At 41.9% G+C, this 24,417-nt stretch overlaps 1 protein-coding gene across 1 annotated transcript; it reads left to right on the top strand.

Moving 5' to 3' along the window:
• Positions 1 to 20,670: 20,670 nt before the first annotated feature.
• On the top strand, positions 20,671 to 24,157 carry pou3f1 (POU class 3 homeobox 1). Its single transcript, XM_004551007.5, has one exon. It carries the CDS (start codon positions 20,740 to 20,742, stop codon positions 21,862 to 21,864), a length of 1,125 nt encoding a protein of 374 aa, XP_004551064.1. The 5' UTR covers positions 20,671 to 20,739; the 3' UTR covers positions 21,865 to 24,157.
• Positions 24,158 to 24,417: the final 260 nt, after the last annotated feature.

Genomic DNA, 24,417 nt, shown 5'->3' with positions numbered 1-24,417 from the left:
GTCTGTAGCAGGGGTTTTTAGCTCCCTCTTTAAGCCTCTGTGCCTCTACCTCCCTCCCAGGACTTGGCAGCAGAGTATTAATTTGTTAAGCTGTTCCCTGTTTGCACTAGTTTCACCCCCCGACTTGGCATGCAGTCAAGTTGTGGTCAGATCGCAAGATGAGCACTAGATATACCAAGATCGCAGAAATAATATATTTCAGATTGAATTTGGATCAGAGGAGATATTAACAAGGCAGGAGTGGATAAATCATAAAGCACAAACATCAATAACCACACATCAAGTTTTACTGTTTACGCACTTGTATACACAACACCTTTGACCCATATCTATTGCACGATGAGCACACAGACTAAAACCTATCCATATGTCTTTGCAAATGCTGTGCTTTTCAATATAGGCTGATGTTGAAAGGAGTCTTTGATCACAGCATGCGGCTGGATTGAAGATCTAACAAATATTGAAACTAAGCAAGGGTATCAGGCACTCTTCAGCCTAAGCCTAACTTGCTCGACTCACACTAATGAAATTAGTTTCATGTTTATTTTCTATTTAAAAGAAAATAGAAATTAGGCTATTTAGAATGCATCAGACAAGTAGCTTCATTGCCTCCATCTTTTTTCCTCCCCTCGTTCTTTGCTTTTGGCCCTTTGGAGCTCTGCAGAATATGCTGATGCTGGATATTTCACAGGTAAGGTGGACACAGGCCAAATCTGAGGTTTTTTTCTTCGCTTCCTCTGCTCTGGGCTACAAACACTAATGCAATGCAAGATAGTGAAGAGAAAAAAGAGAGGAATCTTCCACTCCCTCATCACCTCTCCTGAGCATTCATCCCGAGAGAAACTCAACTCACCTGGGTATCTCAGTGGAGAAGAGTAATAAATAAATGTACTAGCTTAATTATTAAAAACAGCCTAAACGAAGATAGATACTATCCTCTGTAGACTTGGTGGTTCCACAAGCTTGATCTTAACTCAGATGTTGTGATTCCTGTTTGTTTGCCCCACTGATGGTCAGGAGACACATGGCCTAGTGTAAGTCTTCGTGTTGTTATTTTTTGTCATTTTCGACAAGTTTCTCTGAATTTCTTTTGGCCTCGTTTTCTTCTTCACTTCCCATAAATTACACTTACTTAGACGCAGACAAATCCCAAACAGCTCTGGATCAAATGTGTATTTGAAATGAACCTTGAATACATGACAACTCTAATAAAAATGGATCAAAGGGCATGACTGAATTGTGTCTTACTCAGTTCAAATTTGAGGGGCTTTAAACTGTATTTGGTGGGTGCAATCTCTTACTCAGCACAAAATGAGCCACCCACAGTAAAAAAAACAAAAAAAACAACAAAAAACCACAGAACCTTTCTGCAACAGTAACCATAAATCCAACTTTTGTCCTTTTCTTTGTGAAACTGAGAAATGTCAAGATGAAATATTGGAGAAGTGATATAGAAAGAATACTTCTTTGTTTGCACATGTTAGCCAAACAGCCTAAGACCTCCTCTGGCTCTTCAGGTTTACCTCACACAGTAGAGCGTCTCTGACTTGACAACTAAAAATCCAGAAGACAACAACAAGGCCCTCGCATCAGTCCCTGGACAAAGATAAATTAATATTTAAAGATCATTACTAATGCCCTGAAGGAAAACGCACAGTCTAGGTAATTAATGGATTGAGCTGGGTGGTCCGCAGAGAGATTAGACCGGATGAGTGTTGTTTATCGCTGTTGTTATTGAAGTATGGAATTGCTTTGAGCAAATGATTTCCTATTGAATGTAAAGAAGGGGGACACACTGCTGTATGTCTGACCTGTAAGGCATATGAGTGAGTTCATATTCTTGGATTGATATAATCAGTTGAGGATTAATTGTCCCTCGTGGTTTTTCACGGTATGTATGTTGTGTAAATTTGCAGTGCCAGCGATATATTATACAACACCATTTGTTCAGGCAGGACCTGTAGACTTGTTTTCACAAGCTTATACAACAAGTGGATGGATTTCCACTGCTGATAATAGCAGATGCACTTGGCAAGACAATGAGTTGTGTTCGACATCATTTGGCCGACTTCGTGTATTAACTGTTGGATGTGAATAGAGTGTCAACTGAGTGCTAATTGTTGTTTGGCATTTTGATTTATCACAGGCACAAGCCAAGGGAGAACAGAGGATGATTTTGCATTTGGCAGAGTGTCCTCGTTCCCCAGGAACATGTCGAAGATTCTGTTTTCTGGTAAAATGCCGAAATTCAGTGAGTCAGTACTCTGGGTACAGCTGAAAGAACGACTGTGCGTGCTGCAGCTCTGTCCTAAATACATACTGCAAATATGCAATACTCTGTGGCTTTTATATCATATACACTATGTACTGTTAGGTGTTGTGGTATTTTCTTTTTACATCTGCTGCACTATATTTCAGAGGGAGACATATCGTGCATTTTAATTTATTTTTATTTATATGTGAGTTTTAGTTTGAGTGGAAATTTTACATGTTTAGAGCACGTGTTGCCATAATATCAAAAAGTTCATGTATAATAACTTATTAAGTTATTGCTTGAAATTTGATACTTTTCAAGCATATTTTTTCTCTTTAAAAATACCACCACTGACAAACAACAGCATTTTTTTTAAACCAAAAAGATGCAAGCAGGCACTGTCAATAACTTTTACTTAATGGCTTTTCTTGTCAAGGCTGTTTCCACATTAAAAAAAAAACAAGCTGTGAGCGGCTTTATCAACTCCATTGTTTTTTGTTATTCAGAAGCATGAACATCCATCAACATCGCACTCAATAAATGAACCATTTCGTGCTGGCATTTTAAAATATTTCTTAATTTTATCATTTTCTATTTAATACATACAAGAAACTCCAGGTAGGGACACAATTAGCATATACAGTAGCATATGACAGGGACAGTGGGTATGAGGCTTTTTGGTCTTTTTTTTTCTATGGCAGTGTAAATGTGAGACGCGTCATAGAAAGACACATAAATAATCCTTTGGGCAGCATATTGAATAATCTTTTCTAAGTCACCCCAAATGTCCTTGGCTTAAAAGGCATAAAAGGTGTTCTTCCTGCCTTTCTTTTTTGATTTTCTTTCCTTTTTGCACATTTTGAAAGCATCTTGCAAAAGGAGCATTCAAGAATCACCAGGTTTTTCACAAGTTTTTGGAGATGCCTGTCATGAATGAACATGGCGGTGTGTTTCAGTGCCAGCTGGCAATAGAAGCCTAACACGTCCCAGAGATGAGCAAAGGGCCAGCTGGATGCCCGCCGAGAGCTTTAACACACTCCTCACCATTGCTGTAAACTCCATCATCCCATCCTGTTAACTGACAAAACACAACACTAATTGTGCATTAATCAGTGGGTTTAGTTACCCGATCCCATGAGCCTCTGGTGCATTTTAGTGGTTGTGAAACAGAAGTCTGATATTTGTGTTTCACAGTTTGAAGACTCCCTGGAGTCCTGCTATTGGCATGTTGTTAGTTACTTAGATAAAGTTGTATCTAACATATTTAAGAATAGATTTTATTTGAATTCTCGGTAAGTTAAAACTAAATATATTAATTGAAGTTAGTCTTTACCATACAACTACTTTACTCCCCATTTTATCACAGTTATCTTTTCCTGCTTTTCAGCATCAGGCTAGATAATCCCACTGAAAACACTGAGCCTTTATCTGATGACTTATAAAACCTACCTGAAATGCACCAGCAACCCAGTCATCACTGTGTGATATAAAGAAGCTACTGTGAGAAAATGTTCACGACACAAACACTGACTAGTTTTGTGCTTTGCTCATTTTTCTGCTTTAGGCAGTAATCAATCATCAAGTCATTTATCTCACCCTGGTGCTGAGTTTCTTTTATCAACTGCCAGACTCCCTCAGCTGCACAGTATTACTGACTGCAGGTTCGTTGGCCCACTTTGTCAAAATTACCAGTAGATAAAAAGCCGAGTTCCCATGCCTATCTACCCCATGTTGCTATTATGTGAATGTTGAGCCTGCTGAAAGGAACATAGGCTTATGTTGGGGCAGTGGCTTGGGGCAATGGCTAACTTCCTGATCAGGGTCCTTTTGGCTTATTCTAATTGCTAGAAGTAAATATACAAGGGAAATAAAACCCAAATTTAACCTTTGCTAGCAGGGGTTTTGCCACAACTTTGCAATTTTGCTCTGTTGGGATGTTAGCTGCAGTATGAATGGCCTCTCACCTCTGTGGGTCAAAGCTAACTGTGTCTAGGATGCGTCTCGGCACTACGAAGTGTGTCTGTCTGTGTGTGTGGGTGTGTGTTGGAGTGGGGGTGCATGCAGATGGTTCACAAGCCAACCTTTCAATTAGGCCCGGAGTATAAATATCCGTGGCTGATTGGAATGTGGCGGCTGCTGGCACAAAAGGCTTCGCTTGGCCAGGCTCCAAGACCCGTCGCTCACTCACTCTCTCAGTCATGCTGGAAGCCGCCCAAGGTTACTCCGTGATTGGACGCAATGATTTCTAACTCACTGTGTTCCTTGTGACCACCCTCCTTTTTCCATCCCTGCTTCTATCCTTTTTTGTTCCATCTCTTGCCAGCTCCATGGCTAACTTTACATTTGAAAGAGGCCTTCAGTTGAACCCATGTGGAGGTTTGATGTCTCTACGTCCCTCCTTCCTATGTTTTGTGCATCAACTGGATTTTGAAATCCCATTCCAAAATGTATTAACTGTGTTTTCAGCTTCACATTTTCAAACACATTTCCCTTATGTGATTTTGTATATACTCGTATATATTTTTTGGCCCACAGCGAGTGTTTGGGTTCCAGTCCAGCTTCTAATCTTATTTAGCTAATGCTGCAGGTGAACAGTCCCTGTTTTCTGCCTGGGGAGGCCCTGTATATCCTTCACAGATTATAGGGATGAGTTCCCAGACAACTTATCCCTTCGTCCCAAAAGCCTGTCACCCTAAGCTGTCTGAGAAATTATCCACACACCCAGACACATGGTGGTGAGGGTATGAAATGACAAAGCAGAAATGTTTTGGGAGAAGGATATGTTATCACTGTCACATGGCGATTTTGAATGTTGTGTAGTGCACAGATTGCAAATAGAATTGGAATCACTCCTGTTACAAGGAAGCCATAAGCTGCTATCTCTTTACTTTGATTTCACTTCCGATATTTCGAGTTTGGCAACTTTTCTAGCACTTTATTGCATTTTGTGATTTGTGACTTGACAATGACTAAAAAATACCCACTGTTGCTGCATTGAAAGATTTCTGTTTGTTGTTCTCACACTTCCTTAAAGCAATACTACCACATTCCCTTTGTTAAGAAACCTTCCCACTTATCCTCTCAGCCCTCCTTCACCCCCTCCACTCTATAACCCACCTACCCAAGCTGTGTCAGGGAAGCCGCCTAGTCTCTTATGCATCCCTCTGGAATCAAGAGAGATTAAAAATTAGGGGATTAGGTTCCCCTCCTAACCCTGTAATCCAACAAAACAATGCTTTCTAACGTCTAGTGAGAGCTCTCAAGGCGTGGGTCAGTCCTCCACGTCAGTTATTCCTTATGGAAGGATTCCCCTGGAAAAGACGCACGCTCCCTTTCTGTTTCCAACAACTTCCTCCATTCCGACCCCCTTTTTTATGATCCAGGGCTATAATGAGGCAACATGGGAGACGGGCCTAATATCTGCTAATAGGGTCAATGGAATAAACTGTTTTATAGGGGTCACTGATGGCACAAGGATGAAGGGGGCTGCTAAATGTTTGTCTCTTCTGTTGCCAGCTGTAACTATGCTTTTTGTTTTTTTTTAACAGTATTGTGTAAAGGAGTAATAATGATTCTGATAACACAGAGGAGCCCTGGTGATGTAAGACACACACAGGCTACTGAATTAGGGCCCTCTTTTAAATATGTCAGTGCCACGCTCAGGCTGGAGCTATAGCTGGCCATGGGATGCACTCCTTTAATTTCATTGCTCTGTCAGCTTTTATTAAAACCCATTTTTCACAAAGAGAAAGGGAGAAAACAAGAAGAAGAGAGAAAAAAGTACCGGGAAGGGGGGTGTGGAGGGGAGAGACACACAGATGGAGAGTGAGAGGGGAATGGACCAAAGGGGGGATATATAGAGACATAAACAGAAAGGAAGAGATCTCGAGACAAAGAAGGGTGTCTTTCCCCAAAATGCTAGATCAGAGAAATTGTTGTTTTAAGGCGGGGCAAGTGTTGTGGGTGGTGCTGTTTTTTCTTCTTCTCTTTTTTTGTTGGGTTTTTTTTTTGGTCTGTTTGTTTTGTTTTTGTGTTTTTGTACGTGTCGAGGGCGGGGGTTGCCATCACCTTGGGGACTGGGTCTTGTGGGCGGAAGGCAGGGGTGGCAAGGAGAAGTAGGAGGGTGTGAGGGGCTCAGCAGGAGTGATTAATGATGAATCTGGGATGTAGTGGACCAATGGGACTCCCCATCCACGTCTCCATCCCCATCCTGCTCATCCACCCCCCACCTACCCAATCCCCCAGTCCTCGCCACCCCACCTTCGTGCCCATTTGTAACTGTCGTGGGAGGGGCCATCAAGGACCCAGTGATGTGCCCCCTCATTTTCTTGAAGACAAGAATGAGAAATATGTCCAGAAATGTGTCACACCACAATCCAGCTCTTTAGATTAATTTTGGATGGATACTGTTTATTAATGTCATTGACTCAAATCTAATTATTCCTCCATGCTTCTTACAAGAAATTCCTTTAGATCTCAACAATGCTTTCGACACATATGCGCGTGGTGACTCACATTATTTTTTTAGTGGTAAAATAATATTTTGATGTTTCCCTCATTGTAATCCAAACAGGATTACATCCGGACTCCTGTCCTTCATTTTGAAGGCTTGAGGAAGCCATGAGCTGTAAGAAACTCACGAACATTTATTTGTTTTTGTCGGGGTTCCAGCCAAAGATATTATGTGCCTGTCTGAAAATGTGTGTGTATTAGTGTGTGGCAGCCACATTTTCCTCACTCTGTCAAATAGCTTTGACTTGGCGCAGAGTTCTGAAATCACATCAAAGTGGCCCGCCGCCACATCTCCACCCCGTCCTGTGGTCCCCTACTCCCTGTCTTCTACCTCTAAACCCACGCGCCCCAGCACCTACAATCAAAAGGAAATTGAATGATTCATTATATCTTCCCGCCTTCTTCAGAAAGTAAAAACATAAAAAATAAAAGACAAGAAAGGTCTTTCAGAAACACTTGTACAATGCTTTTTACGTTTTCTGTTTTCCTCGTTTCTCTCTTTCTGCTGAATAGTACATGATGGCACTTGACGGAGAAGAGTAGGAAGAAGAAGAAAAGGAAAAAAGCTGAAAGAAAAAGAGTGAGAGAGAGTTAGAGGGAGTGAGTGAGTGAGTGAGTGAGAGAGAGAGTAAGGGGGAATAAAATCAAGTGTGACAACATATGAATTTCAAATTTCTGAGGAGACATCAAAGTGCACCATCCGGGGTGTCTCTTCGACAAGGACACTTTCTGATTTTTAATTCCATCCCCTGATTGTATCGCTGAGGCCCTAACGAAGAACGGAGGAGCAACGCCAGAGAGTAGCATCAGGCAGCAAGAGATAGAGCAGGCAGGGAGGGAACGTGTTAGGGGGGGGGGGGTGAGGGGGGTGGCATAGAGGAAGGAGAGAGTAAGTGAGATCAGAGGGGGTTAGAAGAAATAGATAGAGAAGGAGGAGGAAGGAGAGAAGAAAGGAGAGTCTCATCCAAACACAAGCGGCTGGCCCCTTTGTTGTCGAAACGATCATAGCTCCTCTTTCATCAGACAGAGAGATGGAAAGAAGAGAAAGGAAAAGAGACACTGAGACTGAGAGTGATCCACTCCTTTTTCCGCTGGGTGACAGGGACATGGATAGAAGGAGGGCAACTTTTTTCACCCTTTGCACATATCACATCAAGGCACTTCTTCCAAGGACTTATTATGTGGCGCACACTTTGAGAACAAAATGCTTACAAGTAGGGCTGGGGGGCTGCATGTTAACAGTATGCTCACTTTAACCAGAAACAATATGTTTGTTTACACTCAGTCGATTGGCTGTGTCAACACAGTGTCAACACAAACTGGTGTACATTGCTAATCGCCGGTCTTCTCTTCCTCTGCTTTACAGTTTAGACGGCAGCTCACTGCTGCAGCAGTCTAATTGCCTGGGAGGTTCTCAGCAGGAGTGTGGCAGGCTTCTGGCATTGCCTTTCCTGGCAAAGCTCTGTGCCAGTACTGCCGCAGTGCCAGCCCGCCCTGCCCAGCACACACGCCAGGGGTCTCATAACCCAGAAGGATCCCATGTTGGGAACTCCCCACAAGGCCTCTTTGGAAGCGGATGGAAAACCCCAGGGAAGAAGGAGAAAGGTTGGAAAGGTCAAAATACTGGCACATATTTGCATGTAGTGAAATCCCATCACCTCTCTCAGGTTTCCTCTCATATATGGAAGCATATACACGCACAAAGGTGCTTCCATCACTTACATTTATTTCCAAAAGCACTACTTGTTCTAATTCGCTCTGTAAATTTTCACACTCAGAATTAATGGTTTAGATTTTGGGGGTTTGGCTTAAGTCACCATAATAGGACATTATAATAATTTTATCATCATCTATCATTTATTATATACCTATTATAAAAAAGAAAAGAAAAAATCATGTAGAAGAGATGTTGAAAGACATTGTATCAGCAGTCTTAAAACACAATTTTATGTTTTTTAAAAGGGAGCAATGCTAATGACTGATGATTATACCAAAAACTAGTATTTCGCACATATGGGAAAGCGTTTCCAAAAATGAGAAGAATGCTCTTAGAGAGCTCTTATTGCCAAAGAGATTGCAGCATAGGAGTGTTTCAGGAAAACTCACAGAGCACAGTGGCACACTGATGGAGCTGAAACTGAGGATGTGGAGGTGTGATGAGCTCTTTGCTGCATCTGACACATGAGAAAAATCTAAATTCATTCTTAGTGAGTCTCATCATACAATTTAGTCTCCATTAAAGCTATTTTATTTTAATTTGAATGCTGTTTTATTTTATGCAATGACCTACCTGCACAGTGGTCTATTCACACGCTCGTGCTTGTTATATTTCTTTGCTTATGTTTATTGACCATGCTGGTAATTTTAGCATTTAATCTATTTGATATTAACGACGTGGGAAATGGGGAGGAAAAAGCCTCAGCTTTTACCAATTTCTGTGGTGAAATGAACTATGTCACAGTGTGAAACTGTGAAAGCGCTGTAATTGTTTGTGTGATTACTCTGCTGATGGAAGGTTGCGACAGATCCGAGTCATCATTGCTGCATTGTTGCACTTTTTCCAGCTTCCAAATATCTGAGTGTTGAGTGGAAGATGTGTGTGCATTTCAAATGAGATAGACCACAAACATTATCTCTGCACAATTGTGTAACGTCTCATTACCTCACTGTCCTTCAGCAGTTGGAGAATATTTTTCATACCTCTTTTTCTGCTTTGGTTAAGACTGTTGAATTAAAGGTCCCATCAACAATTTTTCAAACTATGACCTATCTTATAAAATGCTTCGCAAATAACTTACCTCTACCAACATCTAATCAGGACTGTGCAATGCAAGCAATTTTTTAAACATTTTGTCACTTGGATCAGCTCTTTGCTCATTGTGGTTTTATGAATACGATCCCTGGGTTCAAGGGTCCTCCAGTATTCACCGGAGCAGAGGCAGAGCTGCAGGCCACTACAGCAACACACTTGGCATTTACTGTATATGTGGCTTACGTCAGCATGGAGACTAGTTGAGAGAAGTTAGGATGTATTTTTAAGTCAGGTTCAAACAATCAGACATGTGGCTTTAATGCAATACTTCCACAAATAAAACAATACAGACTATTCATTCGAATGGTAACATACTGCTGTTTTAACAACTCACACAGCGAGCCCGTGCCATGCAAACCTCATCACCCTAATACCCAGCCTCGCTCACAAGAGCCCCTCCTTAGTTTTGGAGAGGGGTGCATGCTGAAGCAGCTGGGAGACGTGGAGCCACAATGGCCCTTTAGGGCGAGACGGCCCTAATCCATCCCAGCGTCCAACAGCGCCAGTGAAAGGAGACCTGTCAATCATAGAATGGCACCCTCGGGTCTCAGAGATGGGCGTGCTCTGATGTAGGATTTACTGTACCCCCCTCTCTTCTGTCTTATTAAAATCTCTATGCAGACCGAGATATATGTATGCACACAGTTACATGTTGGCATATACAGACACAGTTTGCAGGCTCTTGTCTGTCACCGCTGAATAAGATATATCTTTGTGTATTTATGTGACTAGCGAAAAAAAAGGGGGCAACAATAAAAATAAAAATATACAGCATGATTTTAAAAAAAGTATCTTGTATCTTAAGCTCTCACAACGCCTCTAAAAACTCCACATCAGACAAAATTTCATTCACATTTCTTTTTTATTTAGATTGTTTTACTTAATCAGCAAACAGTTCAGTTGTACTTCGCTGGCATATACATATGATGTAGACATTTTTAATCCAAATGAGCAGTTGAACATGGAATTACATGCCGCGTATGTTAATGACAGAGACAGTCGTGTAGAAGCAGACGATGGGTGATGATCATTTTGGATACATTTCATAGGGCTGTTGTCTGGCGTGTGTGCGTGCACACATACACAAACAGTTATGGATGGAGGAACACCCATACGAGCAAACAAAATGCAAATAGACACACACGCTCCAATATACACACACATACACACAAGGAGTAAACACTTATTTAGAGGTGTCAGACACTGCATGTAATATCCTCTGGCACAGTGGCTCTATGTGTACGTGTTTCAATGAGCTGAGCTGTGCACTGTCCGTTGCAGTTGGGTGATGGTGATCAAATCTAACAGACAGTGAGGACCAGAGCACGCTTTCTGCCTCAGAGACACGAAGAGAGAGAGAGAGAGGGGGGGGGGGGCACTCAGACCGCCTCTGGCCACCATTATCTCTTCAGTGCATGACTGTGTCCATGTGAGTGTGACAGTGTGAAAAATAGAGTGTTTGTTTGTTTACTGTGTGCATGTTGGTGTGTGTGTGTGTGTATGTGCGTGTGTGTGCATGCCAGTGTTTGCTTGTTCATGTGTGCGCCTGTCAGTAAATCCGAATAAGTGTGTGTTCACATTTGCTGTTCAATATGCTGAAGCCAATATAACTGACTGGGGGATAACTAGTGAGCCAGATGACATAGCGGGAAGATACTTCTCCTCAGACCTTAATTCAACCCCTCCGGGCAGGGTTAAAGCTTCTTAAACTTCACAGACGACTTTTTCATTCATTATAATTATTTAAGTGGACAAACTTCTCTGAAGCTACACTTATCTGGTGTAAAATAAATATAATCTCCTGCTAGAAGACAAGAGTCACTAAGACCACTAAAATAGCTGACTGCAAGTTGAAGACTAACTTAAAGTAGGCTTCGGGTGAGATCAAAAGGTAAAATCTATTCATACTGCTGATATCAGGTGTTATTGTGTATCTCAAAACACCACAAGAGGATTAAAAAAAAGTTGATGGGTCTCAGATCAGGTTAAGTGCATCTGGACACTCTATTATGTGCATATATGCAGCAGGTCAGGGAATCCTAATAAATCTGCTTAATTGATAATATATTAATCACTCTAATAATAATAATAATGATAATAATAATTGGTAAAATGTTCTCATTAGTATGTAAACACGGGCATATCTGGAAACATGTTTAGTACCTTTAAAATCTTGTTTTCGTGTTCAAATAAATAGAATGGATGGAGTATTAGTGGCAATGTATTTTTTTCTGACAAGAAATGTTGACCTAAAGTAAAGAACAAAAAAACACTAAACCTCTGAACTAACCTCCTTTTCACTGTAGCATAAAACACACTTTCTGCAGACTAGTTTGTGTAAAGCTATGTCATAATTTTGTCGTAATATTTCTGACAAGTCATTTTGCATTTTTTTTACTTTTACATGCCAAATCGAAATTTTTATTTTTGTCTATTGGACAGCAAAGATAAAATTCTTTAAAGCAGTAAAGAGACCACAGTGGGATGTTGCTAACAGAAACTCACCCAGAGCTGGGCTGGCCTAGAGACCTACATCATTTAACATACTGCCAACACCACACTACCTATATAGCCAAAGCACCCCACACACTCTATCCACACATCAGTCACTGCTCGCTGTGTGTGATAGCGAGAGAGAGAGAGAGAGAGAGAGAGAGAGAGAGAGAGAGAGAGAGAGTGTGTGTGTATGTGTGTGTGTGTGTGTGTGTGTGAGTGCGGGAAACAGAGATGAATGACCGTCTAATCGTGCACACAATGCATCTAAGCTCCATAATGAAAACCACTGATAAGAAAAATTAACATAACAACTAAATGGTACAGAACAAGACAGTGGACTTAAATAAGGAGGCCTCACGCACCATAAATCTGAACCATAAACACAAATATGTAAGACACACAAACATAACTCAGTGACTTCCTCATTCTAAGCTGGGAAAAAAGACCCTAAGGCATATATACACATATCTGCTTCATCCTCATTTTTGCTTTTTGCCAGTTCCCGCAGAGCTGGGTCCTCCACTCATAGCACGGTGCAGTAAGTTTTAATGGTAAATCAACAAAGGGCCAACATGAAAGAAAGGCTAGCTTTCCAGTTTGCAGGGTGAAGAATTATTCATCAGCACTGTAGTGTTGCACTGCAGGCGAAAATCCTGCAGCAGCGCTCCATTTTAATTGCCAGAAAATGACTGTAAATGATACAGAGAGAAAGGGAGAAGAAGCCAAAAAAGGAGACAGAGGGAGAGAGAAAGGAAAAAGAGAGTTCGAATCAGAGGTATAAAGAAGGGGAGGAAAAAAAGGACACCCCCTCTACCAACAGCTGCCCCCCAAATTGAAGGCCATGGTGATAAAAAGCTATGTGGCAATCAGAGAAGTGAAGTGTCCCCCCAGCAGCCTAAAAGAGAGATAGTGAAGGGAGAAAAGAGGAGAGGAGGGCAAGGGGGAGTGCCATCAAAAAAGGACTGGTGGGATTAGGTCTGAGAGAGAGTTTACTACGCTCTTTTTGTGCGCCGAACCTGCAGGATTAGAGATAACAAATGTTAGCCGAGGACGGGCACCTGCTGTGAGCCGAAAAGAAGAAGAGGAGGAGAAGAGGGGAGGAGAGACGAGAAGAGCTAACCCACTAAAACAGCAGAATGGGCTTTTGTAGCCCTGTGCAGAATTAGAGGAAAGAGGGCTGAAGGGGGGAGACAGAAGAGGATAAAGAGGGAGTGAGTAGAGAGGTAAAGAAGTGGATGGAACGGGTACAAAGTAAATTTGTAATTGTCAAACAGATGAAGGAGCTGAGATTTTGTGGAGGGGTAAACATTGAACTTGCTAATCTTTGGACCTCAAAGCCTGCTTTGCTCGCAGTCACTCTAACGCCTTCACCAATATGCGTTTCTGTTTGCTTGAATTGTGTGGCCCCTGTAAATCCACAGATCAGACTTCATGTAAAAACGAATAAAGCACAACAAATATTCCAAGTTTTTAAAGTCTCTCAGCTCTCACTTGTTCTCCTCGCCTTCTCCTAACTACCTTTACACTTCCTCCTCTCCACCCGTCTGCAGCACTTGGGTGTATGTGACTGAAATTGCTGCTGGGGCCTGGGGACCTCCCCACCTGCTCTCTGCAATGACCCCAGCCCAGGAAGCACTCAGACTGGTCAATCAACAATTAAAAGCCTGTCTGTAGCCACTAACTCAATTCAACCACTCAGCTTAGTGCTCCGTTAGAGCCGAGGCACCCAGACAGAGCCGAGACAGACTCAACAGCCTTGACCTCTCCACTCCAGATCTCTCTCTCTCTCACACACACACACATACGGGGTGGTCCAAGCCAGTGTGGTCACACCTACACACCCTTACCGATGTTTGAACCCCTGGGGGCTGTCTCGAACAAATGCATCCCTAGGTGGGGAGCAGTGTAGTAGATGTGCACGTGACAAGAGGCGGGAGAGATTTACCTTGAGGCCTGGCCTGGACAAAAAGGTCACAACCTCTGTCTTGCAAATGTCTTGGTACCTGTACTTCAACCTGAGGGTTTAACCCTGTTTAGCGTTCAATACTGAGTTTGACCTTTTCTTCAGGCTGACTTAAGGCATTTACTATAGTGGACTCTGGGTCAGTATATGTGTGTGTGTCTGTGTAGTCCAAGTTTTCACACACGCAGACGCACAATCCTTAAACTAAATGATGTAGTGATAGAAGAGGCATGAACACAAACATATTGGCACCAGTTTCCACTCTAAAAATACACAGTAGCGCTCTTTAACACACACATACACCCACTAAAACGCTTCAGTCACCCCATATGTTTCCTGTTTTTACTGTTTCATCATTCACTCACTGCTTGGAAAAAAAGACCTGGAAATGTAATATAAAAACAAAAGCCAGAGAATAACTGCAGGGGCTGGTAAACGAAGCATAAAGACCCCGAGTGACCGAGGGGAATTATTTGGCTCCATTAAGCAGGCATTAACATGAATTACTATCTAATTAAAATTAAACAGCTCATTAATAACTTTGCGGTGGGGCCTTAGTGTGGAAGTTCTCTGGAGTGTGTGTCTGGAGTGTGTGTATGTGTATTTGAAGATCTGTGTTTTGTCACAGCCAAGAGAGCAGTCAAGTGGGATAAAGCCGAGCAGCTGCCCCAAAGGAAAGTCAAGGCCTGAGAGGGCTTACCTCTGGAACAAGACAACTCTGAAAAAAGATGTTCTTCAGCAAATAAAGTTAACTTTATTCACTGTTTAATCCTGCAGCATCAAAAACTACAGTAAATGAAGCCGGCATCCAGCTGGCTTCGAGGTTAAAAGTGTGAACCACAGATTCAATGGTACAAATCCGTATGCTGCATTTCTTTCCATTTGTTGTCTGTAATCTGTCAATTTAAATAAATAAATAAATAAATAAAATGTCAACAACATATTTCAAATTTTAAAAAATGCACAAAAATCTTGTGTGTAGCTTTACCAGGTGAAAACGCCTCATTCTTAACTTAAAAGTGGTTTTAGGGGCCTAAATGTACACACACTTGTGGGTATTGAAAACGGCTTTTTAATAAGATATTTAGCATTAACAGTAATAATCAATAAAAGAATCGTGTGAGTCAGAAAGTTCCAGCAGTGTCATCGTATCTACACAAGCAAATAACAATCACACATACAGGAAACTAGAAGAGGGGTTTACATAGAATGAAAGATTGAAATGGAGCAAAAGGAGTCACGAACAATGATCGATCATGAACAACAGACTTCCCACAGAACATGTTTGCACACTTCTGCGCGCACACACATGCATTTTGACAATATGTGAGACACGTCGACTCACTCCTGCCGTGTCCTTTTGGGGTCGTGGCCTTCATGTCGGCAAGCCGCTCAGCCTTGCAGGGTCTGTCAGGCGAAAAGCAGACAGAAAGAGAGAGATGGTCTGAGTCTGAGATCAATGTGTTACCAGTCTTGTCATCATTTTAACAAGAGGATATTGAAGAGAAGAGGTGTGGGCTGTGTAGGGTACAGCTGATGCTCAGTAAAGATGGCAACAGTGGTCATTGTTACATTTGTTTTCATGGCAGTGGGACAGAAACAATTCCAATGTTAAATCCTGGCCTGCACTGATCTTAAAAATGCACTATCAGCAAAGTGAACCCAAAAACTTTTGGCTTTTTCAGCCTAAAGTCAGATTTGCAAACATCATTTCCCGTGCATTGATAATGCAACCTAATAATCAAAATCCACAAGATTGTCCAAAGCAAACACTCGACATTCTAACAACAAAATAACTTGAAGAAATAATGATAGATAGTCTTCAGAGATGCGGAGTGAATGACAGAGAGGGGGGGTATGGACTTAGGCCCCAAATGTATGCCAGTGCATGCATCAGCCACCCCCCTGCACTCTCCTCTGGGCCAGGAGCTGTTTACCTCTCTATCAGCGGTCCTCTCTAAAAGCTGGGACCCCATCCATATTCACTGGCCTCAAATTCCTCTGCTTATCTCCCCCCAACCCTTGAAAAACCTCCTCGTGTTCCCCTTTGCACATACATACATACATAAACACGTCTTTATGGAGGCAAGAGGCAAACGCGCTGGGCCAGGAGGGTGTCGGGGATAAGAATCACCTTGAATTCAAAGCAGAGGATTGTGGGTCCTTGGCGGGCGGATGGATGGACAGGAAACCAGGCACATAGGCTAAGGATCACACTGGCATGACACACAAAACTGCTAGACAGGTAGAAAGAGGCTTTAGGCAGGGGGAAGGGGTGTGTGCAGCAAGAATATTAGCAATTCAGAGGATTTGGAACAGTAAGGTGTGATGCTTTCAAAATTGTGTGTGATGTCAGGTGATCTGTGTCATTAGGTGATGGATGCTTGTGCAGGTTGTTTTTCTGTATAAGCACATTTGTGCTCTACTCTAAACATGAGCTTTAAATGTGGAGTTTTACGAGGAGTCTTTTAAAATTGAATTGAAATTTTTGCTTGTATGTCAAAAAGTGAACTCAAAAAGCTCTGCTGGCACAGGAAATAGAATAACTCTTATGGGCACTTAAAAAGTTATTGAGAAATATAATTGGATTAGCTGTTGTTCACAACACTGAGATTTATATGAAGTGGACAAATCACTTGTGATGGTGGCTGCTTTGAAAAGGGGAGCAGGAGACTGGCTGATAAGAGCTGAAAGTACAAGTGAGGGCTCAAAGAGTGCTTGAGCAGAAGCAGAGACACATGGAGTAGGGGGGGACCGGTACCCCGTTCCTGTACAAGCTGCGTTGTTTGGGGATTGAAGTTGGGAACTCTCTCCACTACTAATTGCGCGCCGGTGCTTTCATGAATATTCATTCTGGCGTGTTCAGACCCCGCCTAATTAGCCGGGAGATAGAGGAAGAAATTCGCACCTTTTACCACAAGAGAAGCGTTTTTCCCCCGTCGCATTCTCAGGGGGATGCTGGCAGAATAGCCCAAGTTCATTAGCCAAAAAAGAAAGCGAAAAAAGTTACCTGAAAAGCACGGGACGATTTTGGTCTTCAGAATGGATGGGCAAACAGGATTTTTTTTTTAATTACAATTGCATATTTAGTGCCTATTACGCATGTCTGTCAAAAAAAGAAAAAGAAAAAGGAAACGAATTACAATTATCTGATTGAGTGAGTTGGTGGATATTATTCTACTCGCGGTAGTTGAGGGGTACATCACATGAATTTTAAAATCTAAATATAGCTTGTGGCAGTTCGAAATGTTCCCCCTGGAATTGAGGAAGACTTGTATTAAACATCTAATATGAAGCCGCTGCCGTTTTAGGAACGCGAGTGTCTTATTTCGGATATATTTGTGGAAAACAAAACCCGATTTAACTTTATTTCGGACTTAAATGTCGAAACTACTAAAACCTCGAAATGCAAAAAAAATCTAATGTAAAGCTTTGCTGCTAAAATCAGTTACATTGTGAAATGATATATATTCACTTTGTTTCAATTGTTCTCTGATAAAACATTTAAACTTTGTCTCCAGCAACATTTTATTCGAGATACAGAAACGGCTGTGAGATCATTTTATAATCATCCTATTTGTCGTGTTTAATTTTAATGCATCCCTCCCATCCTAACTGTACTCACAACAAGGCAGCGCGTAAATGAAAGGTGGGGTTTGGTTAATTGAAGGGTCGATGAGGTTTTGTTGGCTGAGTTGCGCCCTGGCAAAAACTGCTGCATTTAAAGAGATTGGGATTGAGGGGGGAGATTAACACGTGACTGCCCCAAAAAGAAAAATGCCTCTGCTCCTAAACAACAACCTTAATTAGAGAAGCACGGATATTCTAAAATTGTGAGCGGTCCGGGAAAACGTTGTTTGGTTAGTTTTCTGTTGTTCAGATTTCGTTACACTGTCTCTCCAAATCTGTCAGTGCATCGCAGGAAAGGGGCTCGCAAGAAAGTACAGAATAAATCAGAGAATTGTCTTCTCAGGGTGACACAAAGGGGACTTATTTCGGGTAAAAGAGGTCACCCAACTTCCTCATCTCTGCGGTTCCACTGTAAGTGTGCCTCGTAATTTCTTTCTTTTTTCTGAATCCATCATATCGCCTTCATTTCCAGCCGCTTTTCCTGTACGGCCTGTCATTCACCACTAAGTTCTGTGTGATCCCTTTCATCGAGCGCACCATGGAAACCTCGCGCATCCTGGCAAAAATGCACCTCAGCGCACACAAGGCCATATTCTTTACAAAAGGGCCAAAGCATCTGGACCTTTCTTTTCCAGCAGCTACTCGCTGGCATGGCAAAGCACAAGACTGGGTCTGTGAGGCAGAAACCACTGCTTTTTATAGACTGGGGACAAGAATGACTGAATGGCTAACGCATCTTCATTAACTGAGAGCTGCATGGAGCTCTGGTCTCTTATAGCAGTGACGCGCAAACCCGGGGTCTCTCAAGACAGAGGAAAGACAGTGATTTTTATTAAAGGAGTCGCGTTAGAGGGGCTTTGTCATCCTCGTCATACATGTTACTTTTAATTTTTTTCTCAGATTTCTGCGTTGTATTGCATAAAATATTAATTAAACTACGTAAAGGTTAGTTGATAAATGTGGTAATACATAGTGTAATTATGCATCAATGTATTTTATGATGTATAAAGACAAATTACTCATGCAAACTATTCATTTTTTTTAAGAATTAAAGGGAAACATCAAGTGTAACTTATCAATCACGAGTCGTGTTTCTTAAATTCTTACATTGCATCTTATACCCAAATATCAGACTCTGTTACTAATAAATTGCTCCGAGATGACACGAAGATAACTCGCGAGGACTGTCTCCCACTCATTCCAAATAAATATATAACGGATGGGTGGACAAAAACCACGCCTTTCAAGAGATGATGACGAGCACCTGTGACCCCGACAACATTTTCCGCACACACGTACACACTCACGCCACACACACTCGCTACATTGTTAACGCTGGAGACAAGAGTACAGCAAGGACGCAGTGACAGCAGAAAGGAGACAACTTACCTTTTAGTCTTGTACTCCCGGATTAAAATGAACACTCGAGTTGAGTCGTACTGTAAATAGAAAGAGAATAGTCGCATGGGGAAGATGACAACAAACAAACACGCGGCAGAGATAAAAAGGCAAAACATTGCTTTCAGGTAAATGATTAAAATGGGACTGTTGCGCCTGAAAAACCTTCCAAAAAGCTCCTGTTTTAGAAGGAGCGGAACATGTGCCTGATTGCAGAGTTTTAGGCGAATGGAACGGGAGAGATGTAAGATTTGTTTAAAGCCCCGCATTTCCATTTAAGAACGTGATTGTGTTTGCAAAGATCCCTTTCAATCTTCGCATCCCCCCCTCTCTCTCTACCCCTCAGCGTCTCTGAGGCTGCTTTGCAATTCATAGAATTGGTAATTTGCTATTGGGACAAAACGTGAAGGGAAAAATAATCAGATCAACCGGGAGAGGTAGTGAGGAAGGAGCCAGGAGAAAGAAACACAAGGTTTCTCTCTCCAAGTTGCTGCTTAGTAAAATGCTTCGAGAGGTAAATGATATCAGAATATAGACTTAAAAAAATTAACAATTTAAAAAAAAAAATCTGGAATCTGTTAAATCTAAATTTCCAGGGCTGGGGAATATCCAGATTAACCAAGACGCAAGCCAAGAGCTTGGCAGCGAAGAGTCCGTGTCATATTAAAAAAATAAAGATTGTTTTATGATTATAAATGGTAATTATCAGATGTGGCAGTCTGGCTTTGAGGATATCAAAACAAGAGGCGTAATGATGGGACTAAATTGCATCGCTATAATATGTCACCTCTGTCACCTGTACTCAACGTATGTGCAGGGAGGAGGGCTAAGGAGGGAAGGAGCACGTTTTGGCCTTTCTGATCTAAGTGGGTGGTGATGATGAGATCACACAACATTGAAAATTACCGAGACAATACAAATAAATGACACACGCGGAGGCTTTGAAACAGAGCAAATGCTTTCGAATTTGTCACACATTTACGACAGCATCCACAGACACGTCGCATATTATTTACACGCCTCTCGTTGTGTGGGTGGCTGCAGAACTGGAGCAGCGCGCCTTATAATCTGTTTAAAACGAGGAGCGCTATAATCATCAGTGACCTATTATAAAGGTGCACGGGTGTGTGTCTGTAAGTGCATCTGTGTGTGTTAGAGGGAGGTGGGGGTGGGGGGTATCCTTCAAAAAGATCTCCGTACTCCCCCACGTGGTTATTTGCAAAACAACCGATCTAAACCAGAGGAAACCTAATCAAACCCCGCTGCTGTAGCCCTGCTCACCTTCCTTGGAGAAAACTGGATGAAATGAGAGAGAGAGAAAAAAAAAGTTTAAAAAAAATGAATTAATTAAAAGACGCGCCTTGTGTGCAGGTTCGCCAAAACGAGCTGCAGAAACTACTGTTAAAAACTCAGAGACATTTATTAAATAGAACATATGTTTTTCTATAACATATGTAAGATCGGAGCTCTGTGCGAAAAATGCGCTGCACCGTGCTCTGAACCCCTGCGTCTATTGAGTGTGTCCCTAGTGGGCTTGAATCGGAGAGGAGCCAATACAAGCGGAGAGGAGGCGTGTCTTCGCTCTTCCACAAGACCTCCCAGAGCAGGTTGTTGCGTTTTGGCTCTAAAGCCTGGAGACCTCCGAAGTGCTCGTCAGTTTTCGAAGTAGGAGCCATGGCGACAACAGCTCAGTATATTCCGAGGAATAACTCCTTACCGTCTAACCCGCTCATGCATCCGGATTCGGACAGGATGCACCAGGGGACGACCTACAGAGAGGTACAGAAAATGATGCACCACGAGTACTTGCAAGGGCTTGCGGCGACCAACACGGGACACCCGATGAGCCTGACGCACCATCAGTGGCTGCCAACCTCCAACACAGACTGGTCCAGCGGCACCCACATCGGACAGGAGCACAAAGCCAGCGTGCAGGCGAGCAGGGAGGACCTGAGCAACGGGTTCCACCACAGGTCTCACCTGGTGCACCAGCAGGCGCAGAGTGGCCACCATGGTTCGTGGGCGCCTGCCACGACGCACCACTTATCCCCGCTGTCCCCAGCATCTAACGGCCACCAGTCACTTGTCTACTCACAGCCTGGATACACAAACCTCAACGCAATGTTGAGTCCCCAGCCCGGCACGCTGCACCATGGCATGCGGGACCCACTCCACGATGATTCGGCCAGCCACGACAACCAGATGGAGTCGCCCCAGCAGGCTTTCAGCCACCACCAGGATCACTCGGACGAGGACGCGCCCAGCTCCGACGATCTGGAGCAGTTTGCCAAGCAGTTCAAGCAGCGGCGGATCAAACTTGGCTTTACGCAGGCGGACGTGGGGTTGGCCTTGGGCACCCTGTATGGAAACGTCTTTTCTCAGACCACTATCTGCAGGTTCGAGGCGCTGCAGCTCAGCTTCAAGAACATGTGCAAACTTAAGCCGCTCCTTAACAAGTGGCTGGAGGAGACAGACTCAAACACGGGCAGTCCCACCAATTTGGACAAGATTGCTGCGCAGGGCAGGAAACGAAAGAAGAGGACCTCCATCGAAGTGGCTGTGAAAGGGGCGCTGGAAAATCATTTCTTAAAATGCCCAAAGCCATCTGCTCATGAAATCAGCACTTTAGCCGGTACTCTGCAGTTGGATAAAGAGGTTGTCCGTGTTTGGTTTTGCAACAGAAGACAAAAAGAGAAAAGAATGACACCAGTGGGGGTCCCTCACCCGAATATGGAGGACGTATATTCCCAAGCAGAGACCCCTCCTCTACACCGCACACTACAGAGTCCTGTGCAGTGACTGTTTTCATGAACAATCCGAGCATTTCCGCGGGGGGATAGAAAAGGGAAAGGGGCTATGGAGTTTACAGTATTTAAGTTTGGCTTTTGTTTTCCTGAGAGAAAAGAGACGTGGAAAAGTTGAACAGATCAGTTTTGCCTTTAGTATTCGCGATTCGCGTGCTCATCAAATAGATGGCAAGAGGAAAAAAACGTTAAGAAAAAAAGAATCATAAAAAAGAAAAAAAAATTCGCTATTACTGATTCCGTGCGCATTTAAAGTGAAACAAAGATCTTTATTTACCAAAATTTTACAGAGGAGACATGCATATAAAGTAAATTTGATATCCAATGGCTGCTCCAAATAGGGGGTAATTAAATGTGGCAACTGAGTCCATCTCCTCCTGGTGTACCATGAACTGTAGGCGCTGACCCGAATGAGGTTGTAGCCTGAAAATGATCAACACTGGAGATGAAAAGCCTACACTGAATGAACATTTAGCTTTTTTCAGGCTTAAACTGGTTATCTGAATATTAGTGTATACTTTCTTTGTTATATTAAGTGTGATGTTTTGGTTCGGGAAATTCTTTAACTTCAGTGTCTCTCTTCCTGCAAAGTGTCTATGATTTTGTTCATTATTTGCTATGGGTACTGTATCTCATCAGAGCAACCGCTAATTTCTTATTTTTTCTGTTTACTCAGTGGGAGTTGATGGTTGGAGGAGTGATGGAAATTGTGGCACCCGAAAACACAACACTTACAAATAACGCCAGACACGTTTTAGAAATTGTGCAAGTGCAACAGGACATCCAAGTTCTGACTGCATGCCTTAAAAAAATCGAGCTTTTTGCAGCTGACCACGCCGAAATTTGCAAAAAGCACCAAATTAGAAGCAAGCGTTTCTTTTCTTTTCTTTTCTTTTCTTTTCTTTTCTTTTCTTTTCTTTTCTTTTCTTTTCTTTTTGGAGGTTTTGATTGTTCTAAAATTATTGTTTTCTTTGCATGGAGCACTTATTCTTTCGTTAATATTAGTAATGCTATATTATGTTTTTAATAAAAGTGTGAGTGTAGCTGATCTCATTAGGCTTAAACACAAAAGCCTAAAAATCCCATGTTTACAGGTTCCTGGTTATCACCACAGAGCGCTGTCAGCCCACACTGCTTACTGCCTGTTATCCTGTTGTATCCCAAACATTTTGAGAGATTGGTCAAATATGAAAAGTTATAATAACTCAGGTAACTTCAGTGCCCCATGTCGGAATATGACGCCTGTACATGATTTGTTTTCCTCCGAGTGTGTATTTTATTTTTATTTTATTTTTTAATATAATTCAGTTTTTTTGTTTCACATTGTCATTGTATTATAGTTAAACGCTGGAATCGGAGAAAAGAAAATTACAATTCATTCATTGAGGGTAAGCGATGAAGGGATTTACTTTAGATATATTTATTTTTTCCCGATCTATAAGGAAATCTGAAAATCTCATGTGTCGTGTGTCATATCTCAGTGTTGGACCAGTCCAAAAGCCTACAGCAGTGCTATTCAATACAGATGAGGGAAACTTTTTTTCCAGGAAAAAAAATAATGATAATAATAAAGATTTTAGAGAAAATGTTGCCAGGATTATTTCCGATATGTAAATATGTCTAATATGTAAACTTGTATTTGTTCCGAGATATTGTTTTGTTTTTTGTTTTTTCGTTTTTGTTTCTTTCCGGGCAGTTTTGTACACTTACTAATTCCAAGAAGATATTTTAATATGATTTCATTTATGAATCTGACCATTTATATATATATATATTTATTTCTTAAAAGTGTTTGGAGCTTTTTTGTTCAGCTCTGTTAATGGTTACGTTGCAGTGGACTTCAGTATGTTTTTTTCCTTTTTGTTTACTACATTGGTTGTATGTTGATTGCTAAATGTAGACTGCAAAGTCACATTTATATTTATGTTATAGTAATATTTTATTACTTACATAAAACATATATACAAGAAATGGTCTTCTGTCTTCATTAAAATCCAAACTACTCGTCTTTTGTTGATGTCTGCTACAGAATCACCAGGCAAGAAAAAAATAAACCTGATCATCAAGTTGAATGCTTTTCACTGTGCTGAGCATCGGGAAGAAGTGAGCACCCCATGTGTTCATTTTAAATAGCAGTGATTCGTTATGTAACAGGGGATCGTTTAAAATCAGAAGCTGTGTACATGTGCTGTTAAGGGGAATAGACAACAGTATTTTACCTCAGGCATTCCCTGCTAAGTTCACAGTCTGTGACGTTGTTCACATCTTTGTGTAAACGCAGTATTAAATTGTGCAATATAAATACGGAATTACTGTCTTTTCATTGAGTGATTATTACTATTATTATCATCATCATCATCATCATTATTACTATTATTTAACAGAGGCGTTTGTAGCTAAAATATGCTTTCTGGAATTATAATTTGAGCTGTATTCTTTATAAAAAAGCATCGATCATCACTTGACGTGTTTTAGGCATTTAAAAGGCGAATTGTGATGAATCTTTGATCTCAGACAGAAGTGCCTGCAGGCAAACATCAGCCTCTTT

The sequence above is a fragment of the Maylandia zebra genome, linkage group LG11 (genome assembly GCF_041146795.1).
Source record: "Maylandia zebra isolate NMK-2024a linkage group LG11, Mzebra_GT3a, whole genome shotgun sequence".
In the NCBI taxonomy this organism is placed as follows: domain Eukaryota; kingdom Metazoa; phylum Chordata; class Actinopteri; order Cichliformes; family Cichlidae; genus Maylandia; species Maylandia zebra.
This window is presented reverse-complemented; position numbering and strand designations above follow the sequence as displayed.